The following is a 16,813-nucleotide window of genomic DNA, read 5'->3' on the forward strand; positions in this document are numbered from 1 at the left end:
CTTGCAGCTTAGAGAAGATTTGACATATCCTGAGCAGCCTGTACGTGTGGTTGATAGAAAAGAGCAAGTGTTGAGGAGGCGCACGATTCCTTATGTTAAGATCCAGTGGAGCAATCACTCAGAACGAGAGGCCACGTGGGAGCTGGAGGACGAGATGAAGGAAAAATATCCGGACCTTTTTGCAAGCTAAGGTATGTTAAATTTCGAGGACGAAATTTTTTTTTAGGAGGGAAGAATGTGAGACACGGGAGGGGAGGAGCCGGAACAGAGGATCGCGTTGGCGATCCTCTCCGGCTCCTTCGGGGGAACAAACAGGGCAAGGACGCCGCGGGTATTCCGCGGCGCCCCCCCCCAGCCAATCCGCGGCCAATTCACGGCCGCGGATCTCGCCCGACCGCCGCGATTTTCGCGGCGGAGGGCCGTTACGGAGGGGACGATAAAAACCCCACCCTTTCTTGCCCTAGAGCACCACCGAGCCCTCTCTTCTCCCTCTCCTCCCTCGGTTCCCTCTTCCCAAGCCGCCGGCGGGCCGCCTTGGCCAACCACCACCACCACCCGAGCCTCCCCTGTTTCGAGACCTTCTTCCTCTTCGGAAAGCACCGCCGCCACCGCCGCTTGACCACCGAATCGAGCACCGGCGGCCGAGATCTTCCTCCCACTGCCTCTGCCACCGCCGGTGAACCTGATCCGCCTATCTGAAGTAGGAATTAAGCGAGAAGAGGTAAGTAACTTAATACTTCAAGTGTGATTTTCAAATAAATAGATTAAATTCTGAAATATGTTTTGTATTTAGTAAAATGGGTCTGGCATGTTAAATTTCATTTGAAAATTATGCTCTGAAATCCGTAAACTATGACTGAAAAATTTATGAAATCTGTTTATATATATATATATTCTCAGCATGGCTATGATCTGTTCTGTTCTGTTCTGGCCCCGCCAATGGGGATTATACGTTGGACCTGTCGACTTGTAAACTGCGAGGAACCGGTTTCGACACCGCGCCACCGGTGATTAGAATAGTGGTTTCTGGACACCGTTTCCACCGGTGACTAACAATAGTGGTTTCTGGCACTCTGTGCGACCCATGCCACTGGGTTACGTGGCCGTAGCCTATCATGTTGAGATTATGATATCAGAGTTTTATAAAAACAAAAATGATATTATTTGTGAATTGTTTCAAACATTGTCCTGTATTTTGATCTGATATGCTCTGACCCCACTCTGGGGTATTTTGTTGCTTACTGGGCTAGTGTAGCTCATTATTCTGTTTTCTCCATTTTTCAGATCCAGAGGCTTGATCGCACGGGATTGGGGAGTGCGTTAGAGTTTCCGATGATTCTTCAGTTATTGGCATTTTAGTTAGTTTAGTTTGGACATTTGAATTATGTTGGCATATGTTATTTTGGAATTTTGCAAGACCGCTTTTGAACAATTTAAATAATTATGTTATCTTTGAAAAGCTATATCTGCTTTGGTATGATCTGCTGCCTTGCGCGCCCGTGCGGCCCGCCGTGCGGGCGTGCGGCGTCTGCCGCGCCTCGGGCTCGGGGCGTTTCCCCCCTCATGTGGCCCCCACGTGGGCATTAGGTGCCTCACGTGCCTCGCAAAGGCGGGGGCGTGACAATTTTAGCCTCTTAATTAAGAGCTAGGTAGATGTAAATGGAAACAACAAAGCTTAAAGATCATCGAAAAAGTGAATGCAAAAGTTTGACAATCAGTAAGAAACAACAAAAAAAACCCAAAAAGACAAAAGCAGAGTTCAATATATGAAAATAAGAGTACAAAACATTCTTGTGCAAGAGGGAACACGTCTACCAGTTTCAAACAAAGCACATATGCAAACTTAAGGAGAAAGAGGAAATCTGCAGTCAACATTATATCTGCTATATGTAATTAATGGACAAGCACATATTCCCATAGAGAAGATTTTAAACCCAAGGAAATAAATTATATTTAGGATAGAACCAACCTGTTCCAAAAAGAAAAATCATCACTGTAGGGTTGTAGCTTTACACTCCCAAGACAACTAAGATGTAATATAAGCTTTGGATGTGATACAAGAGCTGAGAAATTATGATAATGTAACCACAATCGCTTTACCGATTGATAGTAGTGAGGAATCTCATGGAAAAGAGTGCACCGAATGAGTAGATACAGACTTGATTAGCAACTAAACCAACCAAATTAAAGATTTTTGTAGAGAACAAAGAATCTTTTTCAGAATACTAGCACCTAAACATTCACAGCATTGTATATACATGGTCTGACTTGATTTTTTTTTCTCCAAAAACCACCGAAGAATATACAATAAGTTTAAGCTTAAGCTTAACATTTGGAACACAAAAATAAGGTGTAATACAAATTTTAAAGGTCATATAAGAGTTAAGGAACCACAGAAGCTGTTACCAACAGAAATGTACAAATTGGTAATAGAATAAAGAGGTCAACATCAGGCCAAATCTTTGACAAGATCCAAAACTATGGTCATTTTCCTTCGCAAAGTTGTATGAGATCCCAAGATTTAGCTAGATTTGGTTACTGAATGCAGTGGTTCTCAGAGTTGCCAGATTCCTGTGATGCAATAGCAAAATGGTAAATCAAAGAAACAGGCACATAAAGGCATATTAGTCAAATTCAGTGGTTGGCCTGAGGTATCAACTCTTCAAAACCTGGTACATTCTTAGAAGTTATCATGAAAATGCCACCAAGAAGCTTTATGGATGGAGCTGGATGGCCCTTGGTAGAGATTGCACATTAGGGTGAAGGCCACTCGGAGTACATGAGGGATCATCAGGTCCTTTTAATTGAGCAATAAGCAAAGTTGCAAAGTCAGACAAATTTCTGTGATAACAGACCAGATAAATCTGAACTCCCCATGTTTAACATTGACATAGCAAGAGCTACGTACTGCAATGAGGTGATAAGATCCCGGAGGAGTACCTAGCTAAACATAAACCAATTTGGCCACCTTGAGCAGGTCTTGGTTGAGCTTGGTTTGTTTCTTGACTAAACACCTACCACCAAAAATTTCTCTACAAGGTTCATTTGAGGCACAAAACAGTACATTGGACAACTCACTTATCAAAGTTTATGATATTGGAATTGGATCCCCTGATTAACATTCATTTGGAACCAATTTTATGTAGACAGTCCTACAAATTCCTTTGGTTAGAATAAAATATTATTCCTCAGAAAGAATTCATAACGATTGACAGACAGAATATTATCAAAAAAATGTTGGAAACTTCATTCTTCTAGATAGCTGTAGGCTTGCATATATCCACATTAACCCAAATTACAAATGCTAATTAAACTTAGCGTTACATGCCATGTGATTGGAAGTGCACATGCAAATCCAAGTGTACAACTCAGCAAAATGGGAAGAAAAGGAGCGATGGGAATATGCAGGAAAAAATCACCTTAATGAATCACCCTTATTTGATTTTTTTCTAAATTCCTGGTAGAAAACACAAATGGAATTTAGTTTTAAGGTGTTTAGCATACATGATCTAAAAACAACAAAAGGCCTACTTCCAATGTCAGTATAACAGGTCAAACTCATTGTTGGAGAGGCCAAATAATAATCAATCTCTAAAAGCCATAACCCAAGATTTTGACAATTATCTGACATTCTGATGAAATCCAAGTGATGGATGAGTATCCAGCATTATTTCTGGAATCGAGTTTCAGAAATACCACATATTGCCCTTGACAAAAGATCAGTACGGCATGTCCCTTAATGGGTCGTGCCAAAAAAAGAGTATTGACCTATATGCTTTGAGGTGATATAACTAAGCCCACGGTACGGCCTATTTTGGCCTCTATAATTATTTTTTCCTTAGCATTTTTCTTATATTTTATTGTCTTAATGCTATGTTTTAACAAGAAATATGACAAGAGTATCACTTTAAGTGCTCTTGTCATGGTTTTCGGTATGTCCTAAAGTTTGTGTTGCTAATTTATTGCATACCATGAGATAACTTGCAATTAATATATATGAAAACGATGTGTTAGAAATAACAAATGCAATGCAATTAGGTTTTTGGAAATCATTGACTTAAATATTATGTTTTCAGTTTGATGAAACAAGCTAGCTTATTTCTTGGAAATCACTGATTAACATTAACAATAGAAATGAATCTCTAGGGTTTCTACATTTCATCAAATCTAAAACCACATCTATAACATAACATGCAAAATTCTACCAATTTCCTTGATTTTGATCCTAAATTCAAAAGCTAGGACGTGTATTTGGCAACCAAACACCATTAGATCCACCAACAACAAAATTTCCAGTTTCTACATTATTTTTAAGTTATGCAAAAAATAATTCTCGAACTCTTCAAAAATTAATAAAAGGGGTTGGAAAGAGGGATTTATCAAACTCAAACACATCCATAGCCCAAAAACTTGATGATCCTTGCATCAATCTTGTTGAAATCCAATTCGAAGGGCTGTTAGCTTCTTCCTATGCATGTTTCTACCTTGAAATAGCAAAGAATATGCATTAAAACCCTTAAAAACATTATGACAAGAGGCACTAGGTGTGAAGAATAAGCATTGCTCCATTTGGCAATGAGTAAGGATCAACGTGGCTTAAATCAAGCTTGATATGCTCAAGTCAGATTGTCTTGCCACCATTACAGGAAATTCTAGGGAATACCAACACCCCTTCTCATCTTGGCTTTTCACTGATATGGGTTGTATTTTAAACCTTGTCTTGAACATAGGAGTAAGTAACACTTGTAAAACTACTCCCACTAATAGAGTAAGATAACGCTAATACTACAAACGAAGGCTCAGCATAAATGAGAAAGGATATTTACATATTTCTAAACACAACAATGGAAAGAACTTGTCCAACTTTCTTAAAAGCATGGTTAGGCTTCTACTTTCTTTTTTATTTGCAATATTATAGTTTTCAAATAGAAGATACAAGGGGAAGAGAATTCTCTCAAAGACTTGAAATAACAACGGACAAGGATATAGAGAGAATTAACAACAATGACAACAACAACAATAAAATATCTCAAAACTAATTTAGTTTTATTCTAGAAATGTCAACCATGGAGACTATTTCTACCTTACAACACAACTAATTTAACAATTGAGTAGAGACAATCTTAACACAATTTTCCTTAAGTGGAAGAAAGAATGATAGTTCTAAGAGAGGCAACATGGTCACATTAAGAACAAGGTGTAACACCCAAGGCACAAGAACATGTCTAAATAGTCCTGGTTTTATTGATAATTTATATACCATTGGTTGGTCTTAAGCACATGCCCTTCATACACTCAAGCCAAGATTGACTGTCAGAAATTCAAATAAAAAACGGTCTTTTCATTCTTAGGATATTTACTCATAGGAGTCATCAAGAATGATTGATTTGGATTTACATGCTTGGATAAGCATTAGAATATTGAGTCGGTGACAGCAAAGCTCATTACAAATAGCTTCTTCAATGAAATGGGCATGGAGAGAGATAAACCTTACCTTTTCATTGGTGGCTTCTTCAACAAAAACCAAGGCAACTTAACACCACTAATAAAGAGGGAGTAGGAAAAAAGGGAGATAAAAAACTGATATTGGAATGGATAGAGAGGATATCGGGTGGGAGTCTCATTGTTTTAATGCTGCCAAGCTTTCATTTATTCCCATGGACATATCCAACATGAGGGAAACAATAGCCAAGCCTTCCCAAATATTGTCTACCCCACTGTACAGAAATCCAATACCCATTAGTATCAACATTTCCATGTCTATATTCTTACCAAATATGGCAATGGATCGTCATGGGAAGCCAATACCCATTCTTGCTTCCCATTCCAATAAACATCTGGCTATAAGGAACATTTGCAGTACCTATATATACAACACCATTTCGGTACCAAATTGATACTCGGTATGGAGAGCGTACAAAGTGTCAGTGTGCCCAACCGAACCATATTCTAAGCATACCGATATTGTACCTGATGGAATGATTAATTTTAATATATATCATAAACCATACCTTGAGTCGCTATATCCATCTTGAATTGTACTCTAAGATGCGTGCGCAGCTTTGATCAACGGAGATTGTTCTCTGGACAGAGATTAGCGAGAGATTTTCTGGAGAGAGAGCTCTTAATGCGTGTATTAGAGAAGGGGTCTGACAGGGTATTTATAGCCCTCTCCAGGGACCAAACACCGTGATTAGTTACACACGTGAAGAGTCACCCCCCATTAAGGCAACCTTTCACTGCCGTGCAATTACCTTAATGCCCTTGTGATTGTCAGGATTTACAAGTGACACTTGTCAAGATGTGGGTTCTAATTAAACGGGATCAAGGTTTAATTAAACGGGATCCAACATTCTCCCACTTGGACCATATTGACGCCATTTGTCAATGTGGGCCACAACTTGACGGGATCCCAACATTCTCCCACTTGGACCATATTGACAAGTGAAATATCCTTAGCACTTGAATTTTATAATCTTTATACGCATATTCTTTTTATTCTGATATCAAGTCGGGCAAACTTTATGTTTGACTACTTTGAGAATAATAATACGAACCATGGCGGAAATAACACCTATTTGATTGGCGGATAACCTTCCATGATCACTATATTACTAAACCATCATAACCAAACCCTTATGAATGAACTTCTCATAAAATTCATTCTTTGATCACAATTTTTGCTACCATAGTATGCATAAACCATATGTATTCATTAAAGCAGAAAATACAATATATGTGATTTACAACCATCTAAAATGTGCACAATAATACATCAATTAATTTATACAGAAAAGGCCCATTTGACCGACATGCTCCTTATGCAATCCCGGAGCTATTGCTTTGGTCAAAGGATCTGCCAACATAAGCACAGTATTGATATATTGAACTGAAACTTTATGGTCTTCACATTTTTCCTTTATAACAAGATATTTCACCTCCATGTGCTTATTTCCATTGGATATCTTGTTATTCTTTATTGAGGAAACTGCTGCTAAATTATCACAATATAATTTTATGGGCCTTGAAATAGTGTCCACCATCTGTAGGCCCGTGATAAAGTTCCTCAACCAAATAGCCTGTATAACTGCATCATAGCATGCTAATAACTCAGCTTCCATTGTTGAAGCAACTGTCATCTTTTGCTTCGAACTCTTCCACGAGACTGCACCACCAGCTAGTAGAAAGATATAACCTGATGTTGATTTTCTACTATCTGGACATTCCGCAAAGTCTGAGTCTGAGTATCCAACTATCTCCAAGAGATCGGATTTGTTGTATGTGAGCATATAATCTTGAGTTCCTTGAAGATATCTCAATATTTTCTTTGCAGCTCTCCAATGTTCCATTCCTGGATTAGCTTGAAATCTCCCCAGTAATCCCACAACATATGCTATATCAGGTCTGGTACAGACTTGAGCATACATTAAAGTCCCAGTTAGTGAAGCATATGGAAATGCTTTCATATGCTCCCTTTCAATTTCATTCCTCGGAGATTGTGATTGCCTCAACTTTTCACCTTTAGTAATAGGCACTGGGCTTGGTTTGGAATTTTCCATACCAAATCTCTCCAACATTTTCTTAATGTAGGCTTTTTGAGATAGACGAACTTTTTCCTTAAATCTATCTCTATGAACCTCAATGCCGATGACATATGAGGCTTCACCCATATCCTTCATATCAAAATTACTGGAGAGAAATTGCTTAGTCTCCCTAAGCAATGCCAAATCACTACTAGCAAGCAAAATATCATCTACATATAAGACTAGAAAAATGAATCTACTCCCACTGATCTTAAGATAAATACATCTATCAACAATATTTTCTACAAAGCCAAATGTAGAAATAACATTATTGAACTTAAGATACCACTGTCGGGATGATTGCTTCAGTCCATATATAGACTTATTGAGCTTGCAAACTTTTTGACTCTGTCCTTCTGAAACAAAACCTTCAGGTTGTTTCATGTAAACTTCTTCCTCTAAATCTCCATTAAGAAATGCAGTTCTCACATCCATTTGGTGCAGCTCTAAGTCAAAATGAGCCACCAAAGCCATAATTATCCTTAAAGAATCCTTCTTTGAAACTGGAGAGGTCTCATGATAATCAATACCCTCCTTTTGAGTAAATTCTTTGGCAACAAGTCTGGCCTTATGTCGCTCTACCTTGCCTTTGGAGTCTCTTTTGGTTTTAAAAACCCATTTGCAGCGTACTGCAGTAGCTCCAGGAGGTAGTTCAACTAAATTCCAAATATTATTTTTAGCCATAGAATCTATCTCATCTTTCATAGCATCTAGCCATTTGGAGGAATTTACTGAATTTATGGCTTGTGAGAAATTTATTGGATCATCTATATTCCCTATGTCATAATCGCTTTCTTGAAGGTATACTATATAATCTGGTGGAATTGGAGATCTCCTTACCCTTGATGACCTTCTTAAAGTTGCTTCTTGATCCACTGGTTCTATAGGTGGAGGAGCAACATTCTCAGTGATAACTGGCACAGATTCAAGTGGAACATTAAAAGTAGACTCATCCTCCTCCAAATCATTATCAATGATAGGTAGAGGAATCATTGGCTGCTTATTTGAATCTTGCACACCATACGGAGTTTGCTTTTCCTCAAAATTAATTTCTTGAGGTTTTATACTCCCACTGATTTGGTCATTTTCAAGAAATCTAGCATTTCTTGTCTCCACAATCCTCAAAGTATGATTAGGATAATAAAATCTGTATCCCTTGGACTTTTCTGGATAACCAATAAAATAACAACTAATGGTTCTAAAGTCCAACTTTTTCTCTTGTGGGTTGTACACCCTTGCCTCAGCTTGACACCTCCAAATGTGTAGATGTCTTAAACTAGGTTTCCTACCTGTCCAAACTTCATAGGGTGTTTTTGGGACAGCTTTAGTAGGAACCCTGTTTAGAATATACGCAGCAGTTTTTAAGGCATCACCCCACAGAGAAATTGGGAGAGTTGAGTGACTAATCATACTTCTTACCATCTCCATTAATATTCGGTTTCTTCTTTCCGCAACTCCATTTTGATCAGGAGTACCAGGCATAGTGTATTGTGCAACTATACCTTGCTCTTGAAGAAATCGAGCAAATGGACCTAAATGTTGTCCTGTTTCAGTATACCTACCGTAGTATTCACCACCTCTATCTGATCTCACAACTTTAATCTTTTTATCAAGTTGTAACTCTACCTCTGTCTTGAAAAGCTTAAATGCATTTAATGCCTCAGCCTTATCGTACAACAAGTAGAGATACCCGTAGCGTGAGTAATCATCAATAAAGGTGATAAAATATTTATGACCAGTAAAACATGGGGTCGAAAATGGCCCACATATATCTGTATGTATGAGATCCAATAAATTTGTGCTTCTTATGGCACCTTTCTTAAACTTGTTAGTCTGCTTTCCCTTGATGCAGTCTAAACAAGTTTCAAAATCACCATAGTCAAGAGTTGGTAAAATTTCATCATTTACTAATCTCTTGATTCTTTTTATAGAGATATGACCTAATCTTCGGTGCCATAACATAGAGGAATTTTCGTTTATCATGCTACGTTTTAATCCATAATGATCTTTATTTTGCAGGGATAAAAGGGATAGCTCAAAGGATGTATCAAGGTCTAATTTGAATAAACCATCCTCTAACAAGCAATTACCAACAATAATATTATTCAAAGAAAGGTTTACAAATGACCGTCCAAATGAAACGGTATATCCAAAGAAAGTAAGTTTAGAAACAGATATCAAGTTTCTTGAAAATCCAGGTACATAGAAGGTATTTTCTAGATACAAAATATGGCCAATCTTTAAGGTCAATTTGAACGTTCCAACAGCTTCCACATGTGAACGCATCTTATTTCCCATTATGATGCTTCGTTCACTTTCCGTTGGAATTCTTTTGTTCAACAATCCCTGCAAAGTTTTACATATATGGATAGTAGCACCAGAGTCAATCCACCATGTGTTATGAGGTACATCAATAAAATTTGATTCATAACACACTAAGGAAAGAAAAGTACCTTTCTTTTCGAGCCATTTCTTGTACTTGATGCAGTCCTTTTTCAAATGTCCCTGTTTCCTACAGAAGAAGCACTTTATTTGCCTTTTGTCAGTCACTTTGGCTGACACTTTCATTTTCTTCTTCTTAACAGGAATATGATGACTGGTACCGCCGACCTCTTTATGTCCTTTTCCCTTATGAGAGGTGAGATAAACACTCTCTTGCCTCTCTTGTTTTATTCTCTGCTCCTCATCAACACACATGGCTAGAAGTTGATTCATAGTCCATTTTTCTGTATGTGTGTTGTATGAGATTTTAAATGGTGCATATTCCATAGGCAGAGAATTAAGAACAAAGTGTACAAGAAAAGTCTCTGACATGTCTACTTCCAATGATTTTAATTGGGCAGCAATGTCACGTAATTCCATAATGTGCTCGCGTATGCCACCATTATCATTATACTTTAAGGAAGCAAATCTTGATATTAAGGTGCTGGCTAGAGCTTTCTTTGAACTCACAAATTGCTCTTCTACTGATGTTAAGAATTCTTTTGCAGTTTTGCAATCAGGAATTGAGCCCCTTATCTTTCTGGAGATATGATTTTGTATGAGTAAAAGACTTAAGCGGTTTGACCGCTCCCACCTCTCATACAACTTTTTCTCCTCTGGCGTAGTTTCCTCCGTGGGGACAGGTGGCATGTCCTCACGAAGTGCCAGATCAATATCCATGCACCCTAAAGTAAATGTCAGTCTTTCTTTCCATTCCGAGAAATTTGAACCATTAAGTATTGGGATGCATGATGTAGATTGTGAAAAAACTGTCGGAAACAAAGCTGCAAAACATATGCTTACTATCAATATGCATGCTATAATTACGCTAAAACCTTATCTAAATCACTAACCCATATTAGCAATTTAGTGAGTAAATCAAAATTAACTTTACATGATTTACCCCTTTACGATAAAACTAATGCATTAAGTATGATATTTAATGAACTTTATATATCTAGTTGGAAAAATCCAAAGAATAACAGCCAGATCAGCTCCAGATCGGTGGTGGAGCACTAGGCTCACTTAAGTACCAGCCTTTCTTAGGCACGTATGCCTTTTTGACAAGCTTTTCTTAGACACCGTTATTCAATGGATAAAATTTTACTAGATATTGTTCAATATTAATGAAGAATTCAAGGCCTTTGGGCAACAAGATTTCATCATAAATATCATACTAATAACATTATTTCATCCCATCATTAACTTTGTATAATGATTTCCCTTTGGGGCCGGTTCATTATATATGATGCAAATATTCAATTTCATGAGATGATGATAAAAAGACTCTTTATTGATTAAATTAAACTAAAGCATTCTAAAATTTATGGGATGCTTTGGCTCGTCACCACAAATATGCAAAAATTTAATCATTTATATATCTTTTCCTATATAAGATGCTTTGGCTCGTCTCATGCATATATCATCCTTTTATCATGAAAAATATGAATAATTTAAACAATCATGTATCATCATAAGAAAGCATATAAATTGTTCATTTATGCAATAAATTTATTACATGGAGTAATACATAATTATCAAAGTACTGTTCTGTAATGAAACTTTAGCAAAGGGACCACATAAAAATATTTTAGGACCCTTTTGATAATTCAACTTTCGGCTGGGGACCATATATGAATTTAAAAAGCCCCTTTTTTAGAATAACATATTGTCAGGGGTTTAACTGCAAAATGCACAGTTTAGTCAAAAGGATTCAGGTTTCGGGTTGCGGTCCGAGATCCAATAACCCGAAACCTGTTAATCCCTTCACCTTTTTTTTTTAAATTATATATATATATCTATATTTAAATGGATTCGGATTGCGGGTTGGAACCCAAAACCCGATCCACTTACTTCATCTTCCCCAAATGAGATGATCGAAAGAAGAGGAAGAGGAGGAGGTGGCCAAAACCGGTGATCTCCTCCCATCCTTTCGGTGGTGCAACCGCCGCCGCCGGCCGCACGGAGGCCGGGAACACGGCCGCAGGCCGCGGGGACGGCCGCAGGGTGGGGCCGGAGGCCGGTCGGCGGCGAGGTTCAGCCGTAGGATGCGGCCGCAGCCCGCGGTTGCGGGCCGCAGGGGCGTCGGCCGCTAGCCGGCTCGCTCGCGACCGGTGGCCTTTCCGGCCAACCATGGGAGGAGGGCACGGCGGCGGAAGCCTGAGCGTCGCCGCCCTTCCTCCTTTTTCCCCTCCACCCGGCTCGGCCATGCTGGCCACGGCGAGTCGCAGCCGCTGCCGGCTCGCTGAGGGGTGGGTCGCAGCGGCAGTCAGGGAGGCGGCGACCATGGCGGCCGTGGGCGGCGGTGGCCATGGTTGCCCCTTCTCCCTTCTTCTGTTCTTAAACAGGGGTGGAGGAGGTGTGGAAAGGGTGAAGGGGTTTAGGCTTTTAGTCCCACATCGGCCAACCAAAAAAACTTTCATATGTTTAAATAACATCGGGGTCTCCAGCTTTCTCCGTCCAGCAGATTATATAGATATGGTTTATTTTAAATTTCATCTGCTCTGATACCATTGATGGAATGATTAATTTTAATATATATCATAAACCATACCTTGAGTCGCTATATCCATCTTGAATTGTACTCTAAGATGCGTGCGCAGCTTTGATCAACGGAGATTGTTCTCTGGACAGAGATTAGCGAGAGATTTTCTGGAGAGAGAGCTCTTAATGCGTGTATTAGAGAAGGGGTCTGACAGGCTATTTATAGCCCTCTCCAGGGACCAAACGCCGTGATTAGTTACACACGTGAAGAGTCACCCCCCATCAAGGCAACCTTTCACTGCCGTGCAATTACCTTAATGCCCTTGTGATTGTCAGGATTTACAAATGACACTTGTCAAGATGTGGGTTCTAATTAAACGGGATCAAGGTTTAATTAAACGGGATCCAACAGTACCAACATGGTACTAAACACCAAGATCACATAACCTGCTAAGGACACTACATATATGGGCTAGGTTCAAGTTAGGTGTAACTCTTATAGAGTTGCACCTTTTCTTGAATTGGACAATTAGGGTTCCGCAAGTGATCCGAGCCGTTGAATATGATCTATTATCTCTAAGTTGCTTTACACACCAAAAATCATGTGATTTGGAGACCCCTAGCCTATGCAACAATTGATCAAAAATTGGATAGTTTAAATAACACGAAATAATACATGTTTTTTTGACTACTTGATGTATAGGCTAAGGGTCTCCAAATAACATGAGTTTTGATATGCAGGGTCTCCAAATAACATGAGTTTTGATATGCAAACAACCTAGAGGTAGTAGATCACATCCCATAGCTCGGATCACCAATATGAACCTCCATTTTCAATTCATAAAAGGTGTAACCATGGTATGCAGAACCGGCCCATACCGGCCGGTTCAGCACGTACCGGACCGATCCGGTTCAAGCATAGAAAATGGTTCCGTCCCCTCTGGGGCTGGAATAGATCGGTACAGTTGCTACCGATGCGAGCCGAACCGATTTGTACTGGTACGAATCCGGTACCGTATTATACCAGTACGAACCGGACCGATACGCGCGCCGCATGCGCTGCCCAGCGCGCCGCAAGCTATTCTCCGCGCTGGAAACTGCGCTCGCGCAGGGTTCCCCGCGCTGGGCCACGCCTTCACGCGGTTTTCCGCACTGGGCAGTGCGGGGCGCGCGCTGGGAACCGCACCCACACGCGGTTCCCCGCGTTGGGCCGCGCGCCCACGCACGCTGACCTTATATTACATTATCAATTTGATGAGATTGGATATAGTGAGCTGATGTACAAAAGAAAACCTTGAAGTAATGAACTTTAACAAAAAGGCATGAGGAATAAATTACAATGAGAAGATAAATGAGGACAAAACCTTAACTTTAAGCATTGCAAAATAAGAATGCCGGCCTATTTGTGTCAAAAGATAGAGTCTAATCAGAAAGAGCTACACAAAATAAAGCACAAGAACTAAGAGAGGAGATACAACATTCATAAAAAGGACCAACAATCCCATCAAGAAAAGTGATTCAAAATATTATAACAAGATAATTAAAGAGAGGACGAGTCACATGGCTGAAGATAGCACAGACAAAAGTTGTTTGGAGGATATGAAAAATCTTTTGCTGAAACTTGATAAAAGACACAACTTAGTAGGAAACTAGAAATAAATATCAAGGATATACAGAGCTTAGCAACAATAGATGTAGCCTACTGGTTATAAGAGTTCTTGTCATGCTTGAATTGCATAATCAGTTAATGATAAGCAATGATTCACCTCCTGCGTACTATGTAAGCCAAGGTCAGAGAAACCGGTACCGGGCACCGTACCAGTTCTCCAACGGCACGAGTCGGTACGGGCCGTGCCAGGCCCGTATCAACAGAGGAGAGGGCACGGTATTGTCAGAGAGAGGAAAAGAAAAAAAGAGAGAAGGGGAAGAGAGGGAGGCCGATGGAGGGTGGCAGACGCCGGCGGGGGGGGGGGGGGGGGCCAGCAGAGGCTGTAGCCGGACCTCTGTTTTGTTCGAAATAGAAGAATCGGCTACGACCTTGCCTGTCGCGGCCTCCGCCAACCCTCCGGCAGCATCCTGATCTCTCCCTCTCCCTCCCCCGCTCGCTCTCTCTTTTCTTCTTCTCTGGCTCCAGCAACGGATCTCATTTTCGTTGCCAGAACCGTACAATGAGCTACCAGTACGGCTCGGAACGGCCAGAACCACCCGATTCGGAATGGTTCCGTCGACCCTGGTGTAAGCACTTAGAAGTTAGAACGCATTACAAACAAACATGCATGAAAATACTAACAAAGATCATAAGATACAAAAGAAAACATTAATTTTTTCTATTATATGACTATTTTGTATTGCTTGATAATGACACATGCATTAAATTATTGAATCAATTACTTAATCCTTTCAGGCAAAGCCCACAACATCAAACCACTCACTCATGTAATTCTTTCATCATAATAAAACCAGTGAAAATATACCTTCTATACCATATTAAATATTAAAAAATAATATCAAAATAACATTATCTAGGCCAACAAATCTCAGCACAAGAAAGCTCTATTAGCTCTAACAACTATCAGCCAAAATGAAAAGAATTGCTATGCTTGACATATCAATTAATACACCATGCTATGTAGTGATAGAGCTAGATTGATAAATAATTACAAAGAAATGGTGTATCTGTTGCCAACCATGTCTTGGCATGGCATGTTACAGAACTTATATCAAGAAAAACCATTAACAAATACAATTCTATTCAAATAGTAGATCTCTGTTTCATACAGATCATACCAGATATATTCCTTTTTTTATTTTTGCAGTGGAAGGAAACTGTTATAGCTTAATGCATTTTAAGAATATTGCATGAGTTAAGTATGTCATAAGAATTTTCTTGACCGACAAGCTTAGACAACATGATGTAATTTTAACAAGATACTAAGCACTGCGCTGTTAATGATAAAACAACATAATGTGATATGGCCCTAAAAAAGCATTGAGCTGACAAAAACAATTACGTTGAATACAATCTGAATCAGGTCTTTCAAGATAGACAGTGACAAGACCACATAAAAGTATCATGCTCATGCAGTAAACTGCTGATAATACAGCAAAATGAAAAATGTCTTCACACAAAAACTTTCATGCAGAGAAATTAAGCAGACAGGTCATCCACCTGAGCAAGAAAAACAATAAAAGGAAAACAAACTTTCCTCAACCCAAATGAGATATATGAGATATTGGGATATGCGGAGCCAACTGTGCCATATGGTGATTTCTATTTATTTCTACGGAATTGCCAGATTGAAAAGCAATTAAGATAAGAAAAATCCAAATGTGAATTAATAAGTTGATTGCCAGAGCATCGCTTTGCAAGTGGATGCTAATTTGGCTTATAAAGGGGATGAAGATAATAAAAGGGAAGTTTGACTGCATCATTTCCATGCATTAGCAACAAGCTCACAATAAATTTACCTTATGACATACTCTGTCTTTGTTAGCTTTCAGGCGATGATAGATGTGACCATAATATACAGTCTGTGCTGTCAGAATCACAGTAGTAGTCGTGTATAACTGCAAGTCAACAGATGCAGAGTGTTTCACTAAGACTTGAAAAATCTATGTCACATACTAATGAATGACTTTTAAGTTGTAATTCTCACCAACGCCATGTAAAATTGTGTTGGCAGCTGCAAAAATTAAATAAGCAAAGTCAGTAAATTAAACATGTATGTATGATCCATCTACAACATGGAATGGTGTCTCTTATTAAAATGGAATATGATGGGGTGCAAGAGCTGCCCATATATTTGGCAAATCAAATTGATTATAATAAAGAGGCTGTATGGATTATCTGGTATTGAGTACAAAGATAACATATGTCAGAATCTAACCTCAAGGCTCGAACGAAACATAGCTTTTGAAGGCAGATGAAGATGTTGAGAACAGAGAAAGATTGTAAGCAGAATAGGAAAGACAGGTCAAAAACCAGAAATTTGTATCCATAATTCAAAATTTGGGACATGTGAAACACCTTTTAACTGGATTCTCTATCAAAATAGAAATCACAATTTTACCTATCTAAATCTACAATATCACCAGCGCTGTGAACTATTTTAACCCTGAGGAGTTGGTTCTCTGATCTGCCATCATCTTGTAGGATGTCTGAGCATCCAAACTCCAAAGACATGAATAATCATATTGCTTATCATGTGTGTTAGGTTTGCGGAAATGCAGGTAAGGAACCATAATATAAGCTAACAACAGTTGAA

The 16,813-nt window shown here is 39.2% G+C and overlaps 1 protein-coding gene and 1 long non-coding RNA gene across 3 annotated transcripts in view; both read right to left on the reverse strand.

The window, feature by feature from the left end:
* LOC103719251 (PQ-loop repeat family protein / transmembrane family protein) overlaps positions 1–16,813 on the reverse strand; it is a 51,018-nt gene that overhangs the window by 19,001 nt on the left and 15,204 nt on the right. For both annotated transcript variants that reach the window (XM_088715500.2, XM_017845746.5), the window contains exons 4-5: positions 16,205–16,231; positions 16,017–16,115 (exon numbers count right to left, since the gene is read on the reverse strand). In XM_088715500.2, the coding sequence (XP_088571626.2) occupies positions 16,017–16,115; positions 16,205–16,231 (126 nt within the window). The remainder of the gene's footprint in view (positions 1–16,016; positions 16,116–16,204; positions 16,232–16,813) is intronic.
* Positions 2,860–14,513, reverse strand: LOC149768224 (uncharacterized). The gene is made up of 2 exons (XR_016399158.1): positions 12,964–14,513; positions 2,860–5,970 (listed from the first exon to the last, which is right to left on the reverse strand). It is a non-coding gene; the product is annotated as an uncharacterized LOC149768224 (long non-coding RNA).

Source organism: Phoenix dactylifera, chromosome 2 (genome assembly GCF_051530095.1).
Source record: "Phoenix dactylifera cultivar Ajwa chromosome 2, Ajwa_hap1_PhDact_Kaust_v1.1, whole genome shotgun sequence".
NCBI lineage: Eukaryota > Viridiplantae > Streptophyta > Magnoliopsida > Arecales > Arecaceae > Phoenix > Phoenix dactylifera.